The sequence below is a fragment of the Corvus hawaiiensis genome, chromosome 2 (genome assembly GCF_020740725.1).
Source record: "Corvus hawaiiensis isolate bCorHaw1 chromosome 2, bCorHaw1.pri.cur, whole genome shotgun sequence".
NCBI lineage: Eukaryota > Metazoa > Chordata > Aves > Passeriformes > Corvidae > Corvus > Corvus hawaiiensis.
Genome location: NC_063214.1, coordinates 32,270,110 through 32,286,439, shown reverse-complemented (window position 1 = coordinate 32,286,439; position 16,330 = coordinate 32,270,110). Strand labels below are relative to the sequence as shown.

The 16,330-nt window shown below is 52.5% G+C and overlaps 1 gene segment (V, D, J or C); it reads left to right on the top strand.

Moving 5' to 3' along the window:
- Positions 1-10,105: 10,105 nt before the first annotated feature.
- On the top strand, positions 10,106-11,429 carry LOC125322152. The segment is given in 2 exon segments: positions 10,106-10,630; positions 11,057-11,429. Coding segments are annotated over 2 exon segments (345 nt in total).
- The last annotated feature ends 4,901 nt before the right edge of the window (positions 11,430-16,330 follow it).

Sequence of the window (16,330 nt, the reverse complement as noted above, 5' to 3'; positions counted from 1 at the left end):
TGAGGGCTGCCCTGCCTTGCTTATTCCTCTTTATCTCCAGCACAAAACAGAGTGCAAGGGCCCAGGGGAATCTGATGCTCACAGAAATTTTCATAATCCATCAAGAACAGAAGCTGGAAATTCCTTACTGGAGTGTGAGGCACAGGCTTGGTCAGAGGTGCTGCAGCTCAGCCCATCGCTGTGGGGACAGGGAGGTGCTGTCTTCTGCTCAAGTTGTTGTGGTTTAAGCCCAGTCAGCAACTCGGTGTCACAGACACTCACTCACCACCCCCTTCTCCTGCTGGGATGGGAGAAAGGGTAAAACTTATGGGTTGAGATACAAACAGAGCAAGAATAGGAGTAAATAAAAAGGGAAAGAGAGAGAAATAAAACTCATCAAAATCCATGTGATGCACAATACTGTCACTCACCACCCACTGACACGGGGCCCAGCCTGTCCCCGAGCAGTGATAGGGAGCCCCTGGCCAGCTCCCCTCAGTTTCCATCCTGAGCATCATGTTGCAGGGGAGGAAATATCCTTTTGGCCAGTTTGGGTCAGCTGTCCTGGAAATGCCCCCTTCCAGCTGCTTGTGCACCTGCTCTCTGGCAGAGCATGAGACACTGCAAGGTCCTTGTAGTGGTTTGGACTAAAATACTCATTACTGTTTATCTTCTGTGAGATAAGAATTAGGAGAAATGCAAAGCAGGCACCAAACTTGAAAGAATATAAAGAAGTTTATTAACAGACCTAAAAGAGGGGAAAAAAAAAGTTATACCACCTTCAGAACTCTCCTCCTCCCCCCACCTTCCTCCCTTCTCCCACTGGCAATGTAAAAAGACAACCCTTAAGATGTTCAGTCTGTTCACCATTTCCATAATAACCTTGTTCAGTCCATTTAGAAAGAGAAGTCTCTTCTTGCTCGTGCTATGAAAACATTATCACAATGAGACAGCCGCCCGCTTCCAAATATTGTTCAGTCCATTTAGGAAGAGGAGTCTCTCTGCCTGCGTGTGAGTCCCTTCCCCCGACTTGCAGCTTTTCCCGCAACTGCTTTCGAGGGTCCACTCTTGAAGTTTTTTGGGGTACAATTTTAAGGTTGAGCCGTTCAGAAACAAAAACAGAGGCCATTCTCCTTCCCTGGGAGCAAAGGGTCTTCATCATCTTCATCTTTAGGACTATCTCTGGGAGCATCTCTAGGGACTGAGGTTTTCTCCTTTCCCATTTGGAGCAAAAGTCCTCATCTGGTCCATCTCTCCCTGTCCAAACTTCTCATGAAATTACAGCTGCGTCAGCATCTGCCTATCTCAGCGCAGGTGCTTTTGCTTACGAGTTGAACACTCCACCCCCCATATCTTCATGAAATTACAACAGGATACTCTGATATATCATAGCTTCACAACAGAATTTCAGCTTTAAGCATCTCCTCTCTCTCTCTTCCCTCAGGTTTTCAGCTCTTCACAGCAGTAAAAGGGTTAATCTCACCTCGGCTTTGCAGCTGGAATGTTGAATTTTTCTTATCGAAGTGGAGAGGGGGGAGAGCCGAGCCGCTCCGGCTGCCCACAGCAAGGCAGTGGGGGGGGGGGTTCCAGGGCTGGAACAGGTCCATCGGCTCCAGGATGGCCGTGGCCCGGCCCGGCCTGGCCCAAGCAGGGCCTGGCTGGGCCCGCTGGCCCCCGCACGGGGCCCGCAGCCACCTGTCCCAGCGCCAGAAACGAGAGAGAGCTTGGAGGGGGAGTTTGCCTATTCCTAAATGTGTATCACAGAGGTGATCACAACTTTAAGTGGTTTAGAGAATTGTCCATATTCAAACTGGCCAGCTGATAGGTTCTATCAGTTCCCAGAGGAAACTGTAAGCACCCCTTAGCAAGGACATCCCTTCCAGGACTATGCTTGCTAACCTATGACAGTCCTCGATTTGGGGTAAGCAGTGCTTAACTACAACTAAAACTCTGTTATCAATATTATTCTCATGGTGAATTCAGACCACAGCACTGTAACACAGTCTCCACCAGTTGATCCTGTCTCCTGTTTAGCACCTGCATAGAGTTTTCCTCAGGACTTCCACTGAATTTCTCCTTCAGAGGAACACTGAGTTGGCTGACACCCCACTAGCCTTCTCCTTCCCAGAGTCCATGGGCAGAAGTTCCAGCAGGGATCCTTGCCGATTTCCACTTGTTTCTCCTTGCCTATTGTCAGGCAGAGCTCCAGGCACAGGAAGGAGAAGGTTGAGGGAAATGTGATGCCAGCAGACTGTTGTAGCAGGGATTTCTGCAACATTTACAGACAGCGAGGGCCGTGGAAAGAAATAGGGACCAATTCTTGATAGATCATGTTTCAGAGATCTTTATTCTGCAGCCGCATGGCCGGGGTCCTGCTGAAGAACCGAGCAAACATGGGACAACCAGGGTCCTCCCCGCGCAGGGGAACACAAAACAACCAATGGGGAACAAGATTGATCAGGGAGTGGGGAAACTCTGTAGGCCAAGCCTCTACTCCAGGGTCCCCTCCCCTCGGTCCCCACACCTGGGGGGGAACCCCAACACTTCACCCTTTTGTTTTAACTAAAAGGGATTTAAAACTTCACATTGGAAACAACTGGATAAACATAAGATAACAAGCACAGTTTTAAAAGAAAACAAGCCACCCTCCTTAGTCTCTAAATGTCCAAACAGATTTTTTTTCTGGAACATCTTAGGACTGGCAGAAGGGTGACAGGACTCTCTGAGCATGCTCTGTGGGGAAACTGAGGCAGGAGAGGGTTTCTTTCATCTGTACCTGTTGGGACTCCAAACAATGACAGTTAATTTCTTCCCTCCCCCTTTTCATCCCCGCCTTGGCATCAGAGAGGAATTGCTGGGAAAGGGAATTGTATTGGGAAGCCATGGGGTGAAAAACGGATTAGGAATAAATTAGGGATGGGGTAAACTTTGGAAAGCGTTCATATTGGTGTAGTGGGTTGGGTTTGTAACCGAGCAGAAACACCAATTTAGTATAGTGGTTTGGTCCAAAATACTCATTACTGTTTATCTTCTGTGAGATAAGAATTAGGAGAAACGCAAAGCGGGCACCAAACTTGAAAGAATATAAAGAAGTTTATTAACAGACCTAAAAGAAGAAAAAAATCATACCACACCTTCAGAACTCTTCTCCTCGCCCCACCCCCCCACCTTTCTCCTTTCTCCCACTGACAATGTAAAAAGACAACCCTTGAGATGTTCAGTCTGTTTATCACTTCCATAATAACCTTGTTCAGTCCATTTAGGAAGAGGAGTCTCTCTTGCCCATGCTATGAAAACATTATCACAACGAGACAGCCGCCCAGGTTGGTTCTCTGCTCGCATGTGAGTCCCTTCCCCGACCTGCAGCTTTTCCCACAACTGCTTTCGAGTGTCCACTCTTGAAATTACTGGGGTAAAATTTTAAGGTTGAGCCATTCAGAAATAAAAGTTCTCTTCACCCATCTCTGGGAACATTTCATCTCTAAGAACAGAGGCCCTTCTCCTTCCCTGGGAGCAAAGGGTCTTCCTCATCTTCATCTTTAGGACTATGTCTGGGAGCATCTCTAGGAACTGAGGTTTTCTCCTTTTCCATTTGGAGCAAAAGTCCTCACCACTTCCATCTCTCCCTGTTCAAACTTCTCATCAAATTACAGCTGCTACAGCATCTGCCTATCTCAGTGCAGGTGCTTTTGCTCACAAGTACAAGTTGAACGCTCCACCCCCCATGCCTTCATGAAATTACAACGGGTACTCTGATATATCATAGCTTCACAACAGAATTTCAGCTTTAAGCATCTCCTCTTTCTCTTCCCTCAGGTTTTCAGCTCTTCACAGCACTAAAGGGGTTAATCTCACCTAGGCCTTGCAGCTGGAATGAAGCTTATTGCTGCTGGTCACATGATCTCTGCCAGACAGCGGTGCCACTTTTGCTGAAATCTTGGCAGCACTGGAGAGGGGGGGAGCTGAGCCGCTCCAGCTGCCCACAGCAGGGCTGGGGGGCTGGGGGGGGGGGGGGGGGGGGGGTGGTTCCACGGGTGGAACAGGTCCATCGGCTCCAGGATGGCTGTGGCCTGGCCCAGCCTGGCCCAAGCAGGGCCTGGGCTGGGCCCGCTGGCCCCCACACAGGGCCCGCAGCCACCTGTCCCAACACTGGAAATGAGACAGAGCTGTGGGGGGGTTAGTCTATTCTTAAGTGTGGATCATAGAGGTGGTCACAATTTTAAGGGGCTCAAAGAATTGTCCATATTCTAACTGGCCAGCTGATAGGTTCTGTCAGGTCAGGTCACAGAGGAAGCTGTAAGCACCCCTTTTCAAGAACATCACTTCCAGGACTATGCTTGCTAACCCATGACAATTGGGTAAAAGGGGAAAGAAGGCTGTGGGTAGGGAGGTTGCTGGTATGGCTATTGTTTACAATTTGCTGCATAATGGCTGCCTTTGACCTGAATACCCCCAGGCCCTGTCATGTGGGCTGTCTATGGGCCTTTTCTTCCTTGTACAATATCAAAATGTACAACTTCCCCATCTCCTACACTTTGGAGGTATTTTTCAGGGTTATTCTTCTTAATGGCAGTTCTATGGATGAATACATCTTCCCCTGTGTCATCTTGTGTTATAAAGCTGTAGTTGTTTTTGACATTGTACCATTTCACAATTCCTGTGATTTTTGTGGCTACAACTTCTCCTATTATGTGCTTGCATCAGTGTTGTGGCTGCGGGTCCTACGCGGCTGCTGCTTCGCCGACGCCAACGTCTTGGCCGGGCCCCCACGTTGCGGCTGCTCCACGCGGCGCTGCTCCAGTGCATGTCTGGGCCCTGCATGGCCCCGCGTTACCATCGCTGCCAGCCCTGTGCCCTGTGAGTGGTTCTGCTCCGCCAACTCCACGCTGCTTTGAGAGCGGCCCCGTTTTGGCTCAGTGCTGCACTGTGCAGTTTCTCGTGTAAACAGCCGGGGAAGGGGCAAGAGCAGTCCCACGTGCTGGTTCTTGGTTCCTGGCTGTTCGCACGAGTCTCCTCTCTGCTGCATGTGACCCATGGCACCCGCGGCACCTGCGGCATCGCTCCCCCACTTGCAGTTGCACAGCAGGGGACCCCGAGACAGGGATGGGGTCTGCGACAAGGCATGCGCTCCCAAGGGGCTGGGCGCATCCAGCGAAGGCACCTCTGCCAGCTCGGGCAGGGGAGATCCTGTGGCTGCAGACACGTGCCTGTCTTGGGGTGACTTTGGGATGTGTATCCCATATCACTGCTCAATGCCCAGAAATTAATTCTTGTGCCTTTCCATGCCTTTAAATTGAGCCTGAGAGGGGGAAGGAAAACTGAGCAAAACTTTCTCAAAGCAGTTTGCAGCTTGTTCAAGGTCACACAGAGATAGGGACTTTTTTTTCTAGCTGTGGCAGGGGAAGCAGCCGGCTTGCGACTTCCCGGTCAGGTTTTGGCCAGTTGTTCAGTTTCTTTTTTTCTCCGGAGAGAGACTGAGAGTTGAACTTTGCTTTTCCTTCCCTGGAATTTCAGATTTTCTGCCTTTTCTGCTGGACTGCTTCAACCTCAGTGCACATCAGGAGGACTTTCCACTAGGCACAGAGGGCCTGGCCCTGGGCCAAGTCCCAGCTCCAAGGAGACCAAAGGGAGGACTCCAACACTTTTTCCCAGGTCTTTTTCTCCACAGCGAGTGATTTTATTATTTAGTATTATTTTCCTTTTCCTGTGTGTTTGGTAAATAAATAGATTTATCACCTTCACTTTCCTTCGAGGAAAATTTATTATTCCCAAACCTGGTGTGGGGGAGGGCTGGTTGTGCCTTCTCTCAGAGGATATATTTCTAAATTTGGCCAAACCGGTACAGTGCGCCTGGGAAGGCTGCCGCGTGGTCTCAGCCATGTGATGACAGTCATCTTCTGCCATAGAGGTAATGGGACCATGCACATGCTTCCCAAGGGCTTCATTAATTACAGGAAATGCACAGAGAGGTTCTATCACTAGTACATGTTTTGATTGAGCCATTATCTTATCCAAGATCTCGGACCAAAAATCGTAGAGACCAGTTTTAGGGGGACTAACATCAAAAAGGAAGTCTCGAGAAACATAAGGGAAATTTTTGAAAAGCCAGTCAAAAAAATGTTCTAGATCTCCCAGAGAAAGTTTCATGTCTGGCTGTGCCAGGATTTCTTTAACTTCCAGATACATTTCCTTCTGTGGCTTAGACAGCCCCATTTCCCACGATTCCTGCATAGTCCAGAGAGAACAGCCAAACAAAAGCAAGGAGAGAGATCGAGAGAGTTTCTTTACTCACGAATTTTTGGGATCTTCAAAATCTTGATTGTTTCACGGTTGCTGCCTCCAGGGATTGATATGCATTCCTCACCATCTGTTGCGGCGGGGATTTCTGCAACATGTATAGACAGCGAGGGCCGCAGAAAGAAATAGGGAACGATTCTTGAACAGATCATGTTTCAGAGATCTTTATTCTGCAGCCGCATGGCCGGGGTCCTGCTGAAGAACCGAGCAAACACGGGACAACCAGGGTCCTCCCCGCGCAGGGGAACACAAAAACCACCAATGGGGAACAGGATTGACCAGGGAGTGGGGAAACCCTGTAGGCCAAGCCTCTACTCCCGGGTCGCCTCCCCTCGGACCCCACGCCGGGGGGGGGAACCCCAACAGCAGACCTCGGTAGAATGGCCTGTCACTCGGTCCCTGTGTTCCTGTCACCCTTCCCACTGTCCCAAATGTTGATCCCTGTGCTCATTGGGTTCCCCAGCTATCCTATGCAGAGGTTGTCCCACGCAGGAGAGGCCACGTGGATGTTCTTCAGAGCAGAAACACCTGAGGGCGCAGTGGAGAGGATGCAGTGGCCTGGGTCACCTCAGCCTGGGAGCAGAGAGCAGAGAGGTGTCACTGGCAGAGCACGAGTGAATGAACTTGCACTGTGCAGCTCCTTTCTAGACCCCAGTGCTCCCACTGGCTGAATCCCAGCGGCAGCCTCCACACCCCGCTGGAGGACAAGCTCAGTCGTGCCAGGAAAGCAAATCTCCTTGGACAGGTCACTTCACAGGGCAGAGGGGGCAATGACACTGATGCTCTCAGTGGCCTGGATTTGCCAAATGCAGTGTGTTCCTGAAGCCAAACCTCTGGAAGCCCTTGTGCCACAGGCAGCACCAGTCTGCCACAGCCTGGGCTCCCCAGCTAGGCCCCAGGTGCCAGGGAGAAGCCATCTCTGGGGGAACTTTGCCTATTTCCAGCCAGCAAGGAGAGGCCACTCTGACACCGATCCTGAGCACCCTGTCACCCACTCGGCTGTCCCTGTGGGCCACACTCGATCCTTTCTCTCTTCCCATGCCAGGGCATTGACTGTCCCTCAGCTCTTCACAGGTATTTACCTCCCTCTCCTACGGCTCTCACAGCAACGCCCATGAGAGCCAGCCCAAGTCCGAGTGCTTGGGCTGCTGTGGTGTCTTTGGGTTCCTGCCTCTCTCTCACTGATGTTATTTGCTGTGCCCACAGTGCTGCATAGAGAAAAAGAGCCATCACACAGCTGGGTGCAAAGTGGGATGGCCAGGCAGGAACTGAACCAGCCACGTCTGGGGAAGACAGGGAAAGCGCATGGGAAAATTCAAGGGAGCCCTATGTGGCCTTTATCCCTCATTCCTCCATCTCCCAAGGACTTCAGAAGCAGGAGGGCAGCGGCCAGCCTTCCTCGGCCTTGCACGCACTCAGCCTCCCATGCAACCTCAGCACAGTTCTGCCCATACAACCCCTCCCTCCCTTCCCTCCCCACCCATGCCCTGCCTGCCCCTTCCACCTGCTGCATCTCTGCAGGGTTTCTGCTTTCCTGCCACAGTTTGGGTCATTCCCCAGGGTTCCCAGCCAGCCAATGCCTGCTCGCATTTCTTGGCCGGCCCCACCCCAAGGTGTCTCACCCTCACTCACTGCTCCCTCTTCACATATCTTTGGGCAGCTGCAAGGGGCAGGTTGCTGAGAGGGTAGGGGCTTTTCCCCCATGGTTCCCTGCTATTTCTTTGTGGCTATGCTGGCCCCTCTGGGTAAGTGAACTCAACTCAGCCCTGAGCACCTCCATCCATCCATCCCACTGCTGCTCTCCCAGCTGTGTAGCCAGTTGCTGGCAGTGCTTCATTCTGCAGAGCTCCCTGTGCTGAGGATAAGCAAAGAATGTGGTGGGCAGGAATCCCTGAATCTTCTGCAATGGCTGTCTATTTGTCTTTCTTTGTGCAGCCCGTAGATGGTTCCTGGTTTTGGACACAAACTGTCCAGGAATGCATCTTGCCTACTGAAGAGAGATTGGAAATTCACTTGCTGATCTGGAGATCTGTCCCATGCCTTGAACTGCTCCCTTGCCTGCCCTATTTCATCTCACCCTTTCCCTCCCAACCCACGGTGCCTAGTTAAAATGTTCCCATTTTTTCCTTCTCCTCACTGCTCTTTCTTTTCCTTTCCAGTGTTAGCCCTGGAACAGTCTTCAGACATGGTGATAAAAGAAGGCCAGTCCGTGAAAGTGGAATGTTCCAAGAAGAAACCCAGCAACACAGTTATGTACTGGTACATGCTGCCTTCAGAGAAGAATTCCAGTCTGACCCTACTGGCTTCTGCAATACAAGGCGGTAATGCAGCTGTGGAGAAGGAGTTTGAGAACCATTTCAAGAGCAGCAATATAAAAGGAGACAGTATCACCCTCTCAATAGACCATGCCTTTCTCAATCACTCTGGCACATATTTCTGTGCTGAGAGTGAACACAGTGGTGAGGCTGCTGAGGGAGCTGAGCACAAACTTCTCCCTGCACAAACAGGACCTGCTTTCCACCTCATGGGTGCTGCAGGAGGCAGGGTGATCTCTTCTCACTCATTAGCTCCTCTGCTTCCCAGCCTTCCCTTTTTCCTCTTCTCACATGCTGAGAGTTTATTTGTCCTGCCTTCTCTCCTTGCCACTCCATGCCTCCCTTTTTGTTACTCTTGGTTTAACTCTTACTTGCAATACACTTAACTTCTGCCAACCCTTCTTCTCCTCTCTGCCTCCCTTTCCTTCCCCACCTTGTTCTTTTTGTCTTCAATCTGCACTCCACTGCCTTCCTCTTACTTAACTCCAGTCAAGCCTGCTCATGATTCTCACTGCCAAACAGAAAGAATGCTTGTGTGGGAAGTTCTTGGTGCACCTGTAGGTAAAGGCAAGGCCAGGCAGGTGCTGAAGTAGCCAGTAGTGTGTGGGAGCTGCCCACATGCTCCTCTGTTACAACGACTTGTCTGTGGTTGTTCTGTGGCCAAGGAGTATTTACGGCAGAGCCAAAGCCTGTGCTTACTCAGGTTAAGTGTTATGTGGATCAGTAATACCTCCTTCTACAGTGGCCTCTGGGGCAGGATCCACCTGCCTTCCACCCCATGATCCACGGACAGCTTATCTTTACCAAATACATGATAACAATTAGAGGTTATGTTAGCAAGAACTGCAGCTAATAGAGATTTCCAACAGGTTACAGTGTTCCATTAATCAGAGACTCAGATGGAGGGCTAGAGTCTCCTCATCGAGTTCATTGACGCCACCAAGCTGGGAGGAGTGGCTGATACTCCAGAGGGCTGTGCAGCCCTTCAGAGGGACCTCGACAGCTTGGAGAGATGGGCAGAGAGGAACCTTCACTGCTGGGCACACAGCACAGCACGGATGGGCTGGGTCTCTGTCAGACCTCTGTACCCAAACTCAGTGCACACAAACTACGAGTGTCTCTTCCTGCCTACACTGATTTCCCACTGCCTTGGGCTGCTGAACAAGGCCGTGTGCAGAGAAGAACACATTCTTTTCTCCAGCTCAGTCCATTTGTGTCCTGTTGCTCTTTTGCAGAGTGCTGCCACAAAGAGACAAGGAGAGTATCAGTTCTTCCCTGGCATGGAGAAGGGCAGTCTGTAGCAGCATATCCTGTGGGGCACTTCCTTCTCTTCAGAAATCTCTCTAAGGCGCAGTCCCAGTGCAGAGCCACAACCAGCCTTTTGCCTCCTTGAGACCCCCCTTTGGAGCTGGAGGAGTTACAGAACTATTCTCTGTCTTGCTACAGGAGACACCAGGTTGACAGGTCAGGAGCTTTTCCCATACCTGGACAACATCTCAGCTCTGACTGGGACGAGCAGGGATTCCACCTGGCAGCTTGCAGGGCTGGGAATCTGTGAGTGTGAGGGTGGCTGCAGAGGACACAAACTGCGGGACACAGACACGAACACGCATTCCTGGGATCTCCTTCTCTTCCCATCCTTTTCTGCCATTCTGTGCATTCCTGTGCACACGCTCAGGCTGCCACACAGCCCCATCATGCTCCGTGAGAGCACTGAACTCTCCCACCTACTGAACTCCCACCTGCTCGTGCACACCCACGCTCACAGCCAGCAGGAAGCCAGAGGAGCAGAGCACATGCACCTCATGGCTGCCTGCAGGTGTCATTCCCCACCGCTCCCGGACAGCCAACTGCCTTGTCACATTTCAGACTCCCTCTCCCTCCCCTGCCCACCCACTGAGAGACGCATCTCTTCCTCTCCTCCTCTCCTCTTTGCACATCTCCGTGTCTGTGCTGTCACCAGGCCCAGGTTGCTGGAAGGAGGTGGCCTTTCTCTATGGATTTCCCCCGGTTCCTTGTGGCCATCCTGCTGCCTGTGGGTAAGTGGGCTTCCCTTCCCCTTCAACAGCTGCACTGGAGCTGCTGCTGCCTCCTCACCTGTGCCCCCAGTGCCCCTTCCCCAAGGCGTCCAGGGGGAGGATGGGCAATGAACCAAGGGAGCTTTTCCACCACCTATTGAATCAGGAAACTCTGCACAGCTACAGATTTCTTTTTTCCTGTCCCATTTCAATACTTCACCTGAAAGTACCAAAGTCATTCTTTCTCAAAGCAGATTTACCATTGTATTTAAAACTGGTTTGTTTGGGGCTTTTTCATCCCATGTGTCTTTTTTGCAGAAACAGGGCACTGTCCCACAGCTTTCTGGTATCCTGGTGGCATTCCATCCCATGACACACTTCAAGGATGTGTATTTTTGTCCTCTTCAATGTATTTCACTTCCCACATTTCTTCTCCTGTCTTTCCAGGCTGGGCCCTTCAGCAATCACCAGATACAGTCGTCCGGGAGGGAGACCCTGTGACTCTGGAATGTTCTGGATCAGGGAGTGCAGTGAGGCCCATGTACTGGTACAAGTTGCCCATGGAGAAGGGTGCCAGCATGCAGTTGGTTGTATACTCAGTGGAAGGTGGCAAAGCAGATATTGAGAAGGAATTCAGAAATCGCTTCCAGAGTAATGGGACTCGGAACAACCGTTTATCTGTGAAGATAGATCATGCCCTACTCAATGACTCGGGCACATATTTCTGTGCTGAACAAGATCCACAGTGACTCAAAGGCTGGTGCAGCACAGCACAAACCTTTCCAGGCAAACAGGGATCTGCCACCAGCACACACTGAGCCCTGTGTTTGACCGAACGCCATTTTCTTCACTTGCCCTCCAGCTCTCCAGGAGAGATGAGGTTATGCTTGTCTGTCTTTCTGTCTGTGCATCTGTCTGTCTTCTTCATGGTCTCTAGCAGCTTCTCTATTCTCTCTCATGTGGGTATCACCTTTCTTCTTGTCCTCACTGTCTCACCTCATTTCTCTGCCATTCACAGAGAAATACTCTGTCCCCCTGACCTTTCCTCTCCATCCTCCGACACCTTCCTATTTCCTTCATTCTCATCCATCTCTCCTTCCTTTCAGTCTGCTACCTCAGCTCATGCAGAAGCACCATGTGGAATGCTTTGCACAGCCCCTTCCTTCTCCACCAGCAGGAAGGACAAGGCCAACTGGTCCTTGGCCCCACTGGTCTCCAGGCAATGGGCACACAGCTGCGCAGCAGGGACCCCAAGTCACACCACTACCCTGGTGTAGGTTATGGGGTTCTGGGGTCCAGTCGGGACGGCCGGACATAGACGGTGACGGATGGAGACGAGAGATCTCTATAGGCAGGTCTTGGGACACAGTCGGTTTATTGTAAAGGGCGTGGGTATTGGGGCACTGCTCAGAGCTGGTAGACTCAGCTCTGAGCAGGCCCAAGAGAGCAAGAGAGTGAACGGGTGAGAGAGAGAGAGAGAGAGAATTGAGAATGAGAATTGAGAATGAGAAGAAGAGAGAGAGTGAGAGAATGAGAATGAGAATGTCTGAAGTCCTGGTTACAATACAATAAATCATCTTCTGCACTGAATATTCTAATTGTCACTAACCAATCTAATACAAGATACAAATCCTATAGCATTTACATACAGCCTATAAGAGTTCTTATATTACCATAGAGTGTTACATCTTAACTTCTAAAAACTACTCTTTGGACCCCTTCTGCTGAGCTAGTAGGGTCTGCTCTGACCCTTGGACCTGTTTGCAAGCAGAGGGTATTGTTCCATCAAGAGGGGATTACTTCAGTGGCCATACCATTGTTTTCTAGTTGTTCAGTAACTAAGACCTGGTATTTCAAAAGTGGCTTTCATTTCGATGTTGCCTGTAGTTTTCATATTCCCAAAATCTTTTGTCAGGCAATCATATTTCCAAGGCTTTCCTGTTTCATCTTCCCCAACATCTCCCCCTTTTCGACGGACAATTAAGATATTAGACATAGTCTTACTCGTTATTTTTTGCACACACTGAAGTATACAAGGTACTGCTACTAAAACTATAATTATTACTACTAGAATAATCAAGCCTATTTTACAGAGTTCCCTTAGCCAGGGTGCAAAGCTCCAACCATCAAACAAACTGTCTAGCCAAGACAAGTTATCTGTTGTAATTTGGTTAGCTAGGTCCCTTAGGTTTTGTCTTTGGTTGATTTACAGGTAAAGCTTCATTATAAAAACAAAAACAAAAGGTTAAAAGCAACATGCATCTACACAAATAATGCTAAAACTCCATTCTTTTCTCGAGCTGTTTCTGGCAGACAATCTTCTCTCAGTGGTTCTGCCGAGTTCACATTTCAGTGCCGGCTTCTCGGCTTCTACTCGCGGGGTCACTGGCTGGTGTGGAACAGACAGTGGGCTTTGATGCGTGGTACAGCTTCACGTTCTTTGCTGGAATCCACTTGGTCCCTTCACCTGTGGAAACACATGCAAACCCCTTCCCCCATGTTATAAGATTGTATGGTCCTTCTATTTTTCCTGATTCTAGATTCTTGATTAAAACTAGGGGGTGCTCTTTCAGTTTTGCTTTTTTGTTGTTTAAGAAATGTCTGAAGATGGGGGGATCAGGCTCTTCTGCAGAGCTGTTCAAGAAATTAAAAACATACAAGGCTTTATTCAACCTTCTTTGAGGTGTAGCCTGGGCTTTTCCCCTTTTCTGTTGATTTAAAATGCGTTTTAAAGTTTGATGTGTTCCTTTTAGGGTACTTTTTGGCAGTTGTTTAAGATACGGTGAGCAAATGCCACTGTATCTTACAGCACTTTTTAGTTCTTTAATTTGGAGAGTGGAGATGGGAGCCCGCATTTTAGGACTGTCAGGCTGTTGGCTAGCTATCACAGGCTTAGTTAATAGACTAAGACTTTCATCTTTATAGATTTGGGGTCTTATTTCATGGCAATCTGTTAATTTAGAATAATCTGAGCACTTTGGAGGATTTTTTGATTCAGAAGGTAGTGCTGACAAACTTTCAGAACTCGTTTTCTCTTTCTGGGTTGCAAGATCCCCGCCGCTTGCCGGCGGGACTCTGGGGCTTATTGCAAACAAATCTGGCTGCTTTTCAGAGTTTACTTGTGTTAGATTTAAAGCATCAGCTCCGGCAGAGGGGCTCTCCGTCTCCCCTGCCACTGGAGCTGCATTATTGCTCTCGGTTCCCCCCCTGCTCGCGTCTTCTGAGGCAAGGCTGCGCTGCGCGGAGGGATACGGCTGTACGGTGTCGGGGGACCCCGGCGGGGGCGGCTGCGGCGCGGGGATGGGACCCGGCAGGGGCAGCGATGGAACGGCAGAGTTCGGGAGTGGTGCAGCCGATCTCGGTGGCGGCGGGCGAGGAGGCGGGGTGGAGCTGCGCGGCGGAGTCGCGGGAGGATGCGCGGCTGGTCCCGGGAGCGGTGCTGAGGTTGGAGAAGTCTGAGCGGACTGATACCACTGGTCCGGGAGTTGCAGCAATGGCGCATGCGCGTGTTGCGTCATCAGGTCCGCGCGGTAGGCTGTAAGGGCAGCAGTCCGTGTGGCGGGCGGTTCGGGCGGAGCGAAAGATGGCAGGACTGCAGAACCAGGGGCTGGGGCTGCGGTCGCGGGAGGCAGGAGGGCTGGTGGCTGGATGGCGGCGTGCTGCTGCTGGAAGCTTGTAGGCTGGGCTGGGGTGGGTGGTGGTGCCGCGGGAGACGGGGCTGCAGTGCCGGGAGACGTAGCTGGAGCAGGGGCAGGTACGGGGGAGACTGCAGACATTCGTGCAGGCAGCGCGGGCACCGGCATCAAGTGGCTCGCGGAGCTGGGGCGCTCCCAGCGCAAGCGATGGTGTGCCGGGATTGGGGAACCGCACAGAAACGGCAGGAGGAGCGGGAGTAGACACAGGCGGCTGCTGTGCCGCCACGGGGCCGGGGGACCGCTCGGGGCGTGCTGTGCGCGCTTGAACGGCAGGGTGGGGGGGGTAGGGTTCCTGCGGTAACGTGCACAGGGGGTGCCGGGGACACCAGCGCGGCCGTGGCCGGCGCTGTAGGCACCAGTGTTTCGGGAGCGGCAGGGGACTGTGAAGACGCAGCAGCGGCGGACGCAGATGGAACAATGGCTACCATCGGCGCCGTGTGGGGGGGGGGGGACCTGGGGGGCTGGAAGAAGGGTCGCCGCTTGGCTTTGGGGGGGGCCGGCTATAATGGCAGCCATGGCCATAACCGGCGCGGCTGGGGGAGGGGTAACACCCGTAGGTAGCAGGGGGGTAGGCGCTGGCCCCGCCGGGGTACCGCCGGGGGGCGGGGCCATCATGATGTCAGCAGCGGGGGGTGGGGTAGCAATGACGGCAGCAGGGGGGGGTGGAGCCGCGGTGACGGAACCGGGGGGGGGGCACGGGGGGGCAGGGGCAAGGGGCGGGGCCGCGGAGACGCTGGCACTGAAGGCGGGGGCCGCGGGGGATGGGGCAGCGGGGGCTGCGGGGGATGGGGCAGCGGGGAGGAACGGGATGGCGGGAGGGGCCGTAGGGTCCGGTGGGGTGGCTGGGGCCGGGGTAACGGGTGCCAGGACCGCGAGCGCGGGGGGCGGGGCGGCGCGAGTCAGCTGGACCGCGGGTATCGGAGCCGCGGGGTCCGGCGGAGGGGCGGGGGCCATGCTCCGCTGCGGGCTCGCGACGGCAAGGGGCGGACTCGCAGCTGGAACCAGGCTCGGCGGGGTGACTGCTGCGGGCGGCGCCACCGCAGCAAACAGCTCTACCAGCGCTCTGCAAGCTGGGAGCAGCTGTGCAGCTGCCATATCCCGGTAGGAGATATTATTAAAGAGCTTAACTCCAACTGTGTCCCAAAAGTCTCTTGTAAAGACGGCTGAACGGTCAGCATTTGGGAAATTAAGTCGGGTCCATTCTAAAAGATTTTTTAGCTCGTGTTTAGGCAACTGACTAGGACCAGAGCTTATAAGTAAATGCTTAAGTTGCTTATAGAGATCTCTGTCATGGGCAGAGTGGGTTTGTCCCATTTTTTAGACCAGTATGATACTCACTTAGGTGATGTCGCAGGAGCAGCGTCCTTACTCAGATGTCTGTCGTGGGGGGCTGGCCAGGCACTCCACTCAGCACTCAGGACGCCGCTTTTCGGTCCTTTCCCAGAGCTCCGGTTTCAGGCGTCGCTTGGCAACGGCTTTCCGTGCTCAGGACCTCACGGGTGGGTCCGCACTGAGCTCCAGCGCGGGCGGTGCTCAGCACTACTCGCCTGTGCTCGGGGCGTGCGGCAGATTTCCCTCCGCAGAGCTCCGGTCAGTACTGCTTAGCAGCGTGTCCGTGCTCGAGGGGTGATACGGCAGACCTCCTCAAAGAGCTCCAGGGGGCCGCTGCGCAGCAGTGGCGGCCCGTGCTCGAGGACTGCCAGGCAATTCCCTCCAAGAGCTCCAGGTAAACCCTGTGCTCGAAGGCTGCCTCAGCAGAATTACAGAGCTCCAGCTATTACGATGCGCAGCATCGGTATGCCGTGCTCACGACACGTTCTAGGTGGCTATAACTGGTCTTTTAGTTACCGTCCATGGAGAAAAGTCCTACAGATGGAGAAAGCTGAACCGGGCGTTCAATCACGTTGTGCGCCAGGCTGCAGGTGCTGGGTGTGGGTTCGGCAATCACGGTGGGCGCCAGACTGTAGGTTATGGGGTTCTGGGGTCCAGTCGGGACGGCCGGACATAGACGGTGACGGATGGAGAC